Genomic DNA, 6,000 nt, shown 5'->3' on the forward strand with positions numbered 1-6,000 from the left:
GCATTTGTTAGGCTGTCATGTGAGTAAACACCTAGTTATCAAATACTCTGGTGAAGGAATTTTAGGAGTGCGTGGTGTTTTTTCCATTCCTCAAGATACAGATTTTAAGTGCTAATTTTTCTTCCAGGTAGAACTGAAGTTTCCTGCACCAGGCAAGCCTGGAAATTACCAGTATACAGTGTTTTTGAGATCAGACTCCTATATGGGTTTGGATCAGATAAAACCTTTGAAGGTAAGAATAGTGACTCTTCAGTAAATGTGGTTGTTTATTTGAAGAAGTACTTAATATACTAGGGAAGCATTTCTAGTTTTAAAATGTAGAGTAATGGAAAAAGAGTTCATCTCATACTTTATATATGATACATTTGATGGACTATTCTTTCAGTAATAAACCGAATTTGATGAGTTAAAGGGGTGTTAACGATTTAGGATCTTAAATATAAATTACTGTAATAATTTAGAATCTTGATTATAAATTACTTAAGTGATACCTTTTAATGTGCTGTAACTTTATAGGGTTTCTGTTTTCTTTAGAAAAGGGTATGTGTTTTCCCGCAGATTCTCTTGGCCTGTTTATTAATTTTTCTTTTTTTTAAGGAGATTATTTAGGTTACTGTAATAGGGAAAAGGTTCATTTTATCAAAAGGAAGGGTCTCTCAATACACAAGGGTGTCATCCTCAAGTTTTATGGAGGTGATGAGGAAAGATGGAGATGGTCCTACCTTGGCATTTGAGAGGGCAGAAGATCCTTTACACTTAGCCATCTCCCAGAACACAAAAGAAGGGAATTTCTCAACTGGGGTTGCTCAGATAAAGTTCAACGTTGTCAAAATAAAGTATGTAAAATATTTAGCACAGAGACTAAGAGCTCATAGTGGGGACTTCTAAGTGACAGCAATTGTGTAGAATAAACAGAACAGTAAAAGCTACCCTTTAAAGACCCCATCACTAGGAGTTTCCTCATGGACAGCTGTTCCATATTCATTTTTTGAATATTTATTCTAGTTCTGTGAAATATGCCATTGGTATCTTGATAGGAATTGCATTGATTCTATAGATTTCTTATATGGACATTTTAATGATGTTAATTCTTCCTATTTATGAACATAGTATGTGCTTCCACTTAATTTGTATCTTCTTCAGTTTCTTTCTTCAGTGTCTTATAATTTTCTGAGTCAGGTCTTTTACATCCTTGGTTAAATTTATTCTTAGGTATTTTATTTTATTTTTTTTGATGCAGTTGTAAATGGGATTGTTTTCTTCGTTTCCCTTTCTGATGGTTCATTATTGGTATATAAAAATGGTGTTTATTAATTTTGAAAGTAATTTATTCTTTAGCATTTTAGAGCATATACTCTGTGTAAGTGTCATTTGAACCACACTCCCCTTAGTCTTTACTGTTTCGCTGCAGGTTTTTATGAAAGCATTCTGTTGGCTTAGGAAGATTGTGCTGCAGTATCATTTCATGTGGACTAGAGTCCCAGAGTAAAGGGAGCCAGTAAAGGCACACCTCTTTTCCCACAAGGGTACCATATGTCTTTCCATTGGCTGTAGACTTTTACTTCATGAGTCTGGAGGCTACAAAATACATCTTTGAAAGTCACATTTGAGTTTTTTTCCCTCAGCAGAAGACATGAAGACATCACTCATTGTTCTTGCTCAGGAATCACAATTATTAATCTTTCATGCCACAGAATAAATAGTATAGCTTTTATAAAATCAAACTATCAAACAAATTTAACTACATTTACATGTTAGTAGACTTACCTTCTTATTTTTGGGATGAATGAATGTTCTAAATGAATACTTCAAATTTAGAGTTATGACCATAAAATCTAGTCCTATATAATAAAAGCCTAATATGCTAAGTGTCTGGTGGTCCATTCAACCAATCTAAGTGTAATATGCTAATGATATGCTGAGGCTGCTCAACCGTTGGCTATGACATGCACTGACCACCAGGGGGCAGACAGTTGACTGGTCAACCAGTCGCTATGATGTGCACTGACTACCAGGGGGCAGATGCTCTTGACTGGTAGGTTAGCTTGCTGCTGGGGTCCAGCCGATTGGGATTGAGCGAGATGGGCTGGACATGCCCTGGAGTCCTCCCGTGGTCCCTCCCTGGCTGGCCAACTTCTTGTGTCCCTCTCCGGCCCTGATCATGCATCAGTGGGGTCCCTCAGCCAGGCCTGTATCCTCTTGCCATCCGGGACCCCTCGGGGGATGTCGGAGAGCTGGGTTTGGCCAGATCCCGCAGGCTAGGCTGAGGGACCCCACTGGTGCACGAATTCATGCACCGGGCCTCTAGTTATTTATAAATGCTTTGGTCAAAGAAAACCTTTTTTTTTTTTTAAATCAGTTATGCCTATCAACATTTCTGTTGTCTACATTTAATTCTTCTTTATAGTTGGAAGTTCATGAGGCTAAGCCTGTGCCAGAAAATCACCCACAGTGGGATACAGCAATAGAGGGGGATGAAGACCAGGAGGACAGCGAGGGCTTTGAAGATAGCTTTGAGGAAGAGGAAGAAGAAGAGGAAGATGATGACTAAGCAGGACTACAAATGGACCATATTTGCACATGTTTGCAAATTTTTGCTGTTTTGGAAGTGTATAATAAACCAGAAACAGTGCAGAACTGATGTTGAGGGAGGTATTCTTTCCTAGAAATGGGTGCATAATATAACTTAGGAAGTGCTGGTGCCTTGGTACAGTCTGAAAAAATGCGTAAGGCTTGTTAAGCCTTTCAAGTATGGGAGGGTGCATTTACTTCATCTGCAAATGATAATAAACCCTTTGTTATAACGTCCAGAAGTGTGGGCTATGTATTATCTGATCAATTTATGGTCCCAGTAAAAGAAAAAGTACATGAAAAACAGTCTATAAATGAGCAACTTCTTTGTTCAGTTTTAGTTTTAGCAAACATTAAAGTATGATAAACATCACAACTATGTTTTAAGTAACATCTGCTCAAGTTTTAATCTTGGTAAGCGCTATCATTCATTTATTGACATTTTGCAGTGATACAAGATTATTTATCACAGTTCCATTTATAGCTTTAAACTTTTTATTTTTAGCTGTCATCATAAGTTGGCATTCGCTCACATTCCACATTAAATAGAGGGCTACATTTTGGGATTTTCCTTTCTTAATTTCCCAGAATTAATAGACAGACTATAAAAATGGCTTTTAATGGCTTAAAACATTTTTAAGCCTCTATTTGAGCAGATCAATGCAGGATCTAGTTCTTTTTGTAAGCTATAGATCTAAAAATGATTGTGGGACCATATGTTCTCTGATGTGGTGACTTACGTTAATAAACCTTTTTTTAAAGGTTCATTATAAAAGCTGAAACACATTCTTAGCTTTTAATCTACCTGATTCTATCACAAGCCTTTTAAGGAAAAAAATATATAAATGCAAAGGAGGCATTTTTTGTATTCATTTTGGACTCCTGTCAATAAAATAGAAGTTTGACTCGTTTTACGTTTGTAATGGTGTGTGTCTTTTTACTCCCAGAGAAAGGATATAATAGGATAATAATAATTCTTTTATTTTCCAACTAAAAATTTAATATTGTACATTACTGCTGAAGTGACTGCTCTTTCTATATACATACCATAGAAAAACCCATGAATGGGAGGAATTTCCCTCTCACACTGCATCCTAGAAGGAGAGTGCTTATAAAGAGTAGGAATGTATACGTGATGAATCGTTGAAGTAAGATGAATATTTTTATGACTAGGTATGGAGGCAGCATAAGTTTCTAATATTACAGGACTGATTGTAATAATACTCTCCTATCAAAATCTTCATAGGCCAAAGTACTATCGGAATACTAATTTGTGACCTTGTGTATTTAAAAGTTTGCCACTTTCATGCAGAATTAGTACTGGTATTTTGTTACTGCAGTAATTGGAAATAAAACTTGAAAATTACCAGAAACATGAATTTTTTGGGGGTTCTAAATTAAGGATGTGGTATTCTCTGAGATATAGTGAAAGTAGCTTTTCCATTGGAACTTCCATCACCTGTTTTTCTTTTTAAAGGTGTGAGACCCTTCCTTGGCAGGCAGGAGTGCCACTGAGGATTTGTTTCATTTTGCAAGTCAGGAATGGGTTTAATTTTTGAGTCAGGTTTTACTGGGAAGCTCCGGTGTCAGGGGAGGCAGCTGGTGGTGGTGGAAGGGAGTGAGCCAGCCTCTAGCGTCAGTGAAAGGGGAGGCTGGAGAAAGCATGTGGCGTGAAGGCAAAGTGAGCAAACCAAACTGTGTAACATGCATATGTCATGGTTCTCTTGAAAAATTCTTTCCAAGAAAGGAATTTCTATTCTAGTGGCTATTTTCTCTTAAAGAGGCTTTATCAGTTTATTGAAATAACTGGCTTCTTTCTGTTTGACTCTAGTAAGGATGATTTCACAACCCAGTAACTCCCCACAGCGCTTACCAAAACAGCATCACTTCAACCCACCACTCGTTATTCCTTTGCCCTTCTGGTGATATAAAGGGTGGGGCAAAAGTAGGCTTACAGCTGTTCATATGGAAAATAATGCAATAATTAATAAATAATACAATAATAAACTCTGTTCCATGTACTCACGGCTATAAACCTACTTTTGCCCCACCCTGTATATGTACTTCCCCATAAAATAAGTACATTTTCCTCTAATGAGTCCATACCACAGTAATGAAAGGCTTGAGCCTTCGGGTTATGGTTCTCATCTTTCCAGCAAGTCTGGAAACTCTGCGTCCCATTTTTCTTTCTCTTGACTGAGATTTAAGAACCGACTTAAACTTACCCTGGTTTGCATTTAATCTAATGAAAACCCTTATTGAGTGTAGTTCCCGTTTTTGTTCCCATCAAGAAAGTGACATTTTGTCATCAGGATACATGAACTTATAGATGAAAACACTCAGTGTGTGTATACAAAGTGAAATATTATGAAATTAAGTTGCATAATATCTTTGTAATTGGTGAAGTACCTATTAAACTCTCCCAAGAGGAAACCACAATTAAAAGTCTAGCAGTTGTACATGTTAGGGTTATAAAACTTGAGGCCCCACGCTGTCTTCTATGTGTATAACTCAATCTCAAAGCCCTTTAAATTTTTTGGTCAATTTTTAAAAATTAAGGGGCACATTGAATGAGGTTGTATCGAACAAATGTTCTGTTCTATTTCTCCCGGCTTGCACTGAGGGGTGAAGGACCAGCCTGTGGATCCGAATTGCTCCACTGTGTGGTGGGAAGCTCAGGCCCTGGGGGAAGTAGAGCGGGAGGAGGGTGGGGAAGGGAAGGGAGGTGTTGAATGTAATGAGGCTCTGAGCATATTATTATTATTCTTATTTCTCACCCCAGGATATGTGTATTGATTTGAGAGTGAGAGAAACATCAATCAGCTGCCTCCTGTACGTACCCCGTTCAGGGTTTGAACTCGTAACCTCGGTATTTGCCCTGATCAGGCATCAAACCCACAACCTTTTTTGTGTACAGCCACCCAGCCAGGGCTGAGCATATTATTCTTGACCACAATCTTTTCCCAGGTATTTGCTTTAGCCACCCAAAACCAGATACTGGAATGTTCTTTAGCAACAATTCTTCTTTCAAATGTAATTCAGCACTTCAAATAGTTTTTGAGGATTGTTGATCATCATTCATTGTCTATTTACTGAGTGTCTGTGTTCCTGGGTCTGTGATTGGATACTGGGGCTATGAAAAGAAAATAATTTGTATTTTCTTTTTTTAAAACATTATTTATTTATTGATTTTAGAGAGAAACATTGATTTGTTATTCCACTGATGTATTCATTGGTTGATTCCAGTATATCCCGTAACGGCCGCGACCTTGGTGTGTAGGACAGTGCTCTAACCAGTCAGGGCAAGAATTTGTGTTCCTAAGGACACTAGTATCGGGGCAGATGTGTGGCAATCTATTTTAATCCTTTAGCATTAGCTAATATCCGTTGTTTGGAATGTCTTTTTTTCAGTCTTTCCACTGTAGGCAG

At 37.6% G+C, this 6,000-nt stretch overlaps 1 protein-coding gene across 2 annotated transcripts in view; it reads left to right on the plus strand.

Annotated features, from left to right (window-relative positions):
* Positions 1 to 3,482, plus strand: part of SEC63 (SEC63 homolog, protein translocation regulator) — a 66,751-nt gene extending 63,269 nt beyond the window's left edge. For both annotated transcript variants that reach the window (XM_079779869.1, XM_079779870.1), the window contains 2 exons: positions 128 to 232; positions 2,408 to 3,482. In XM_079779869.1, the coding sequence (XP_079635995.1) occupies positions 128 to 232; positions 2,408 to 2,551 (249 nt within the window). In that variant the 3' untranslated portion in view covers positions 2,552 to 3,482. The remainder of the gene's footprint in view (positions 1 to 127; positions 233 to 2,407) is intronic.
* Positions 3,483 to 6,000: the final 2,518 nt, after the last annotated feature.

Source organism: Cnephaeus nilssonii, assembly GCF_951640355.1.
Source record: "Cnephaeus nilssonii genome assembly, chromosome: 9".
NCBI classification, from domain to species: Eukaryota; Metazoa; Chordata; class Mammalia; order Chiroptera; family Vespertilionidae; genus Cnephaeus; species Cnephaeus nilssonii.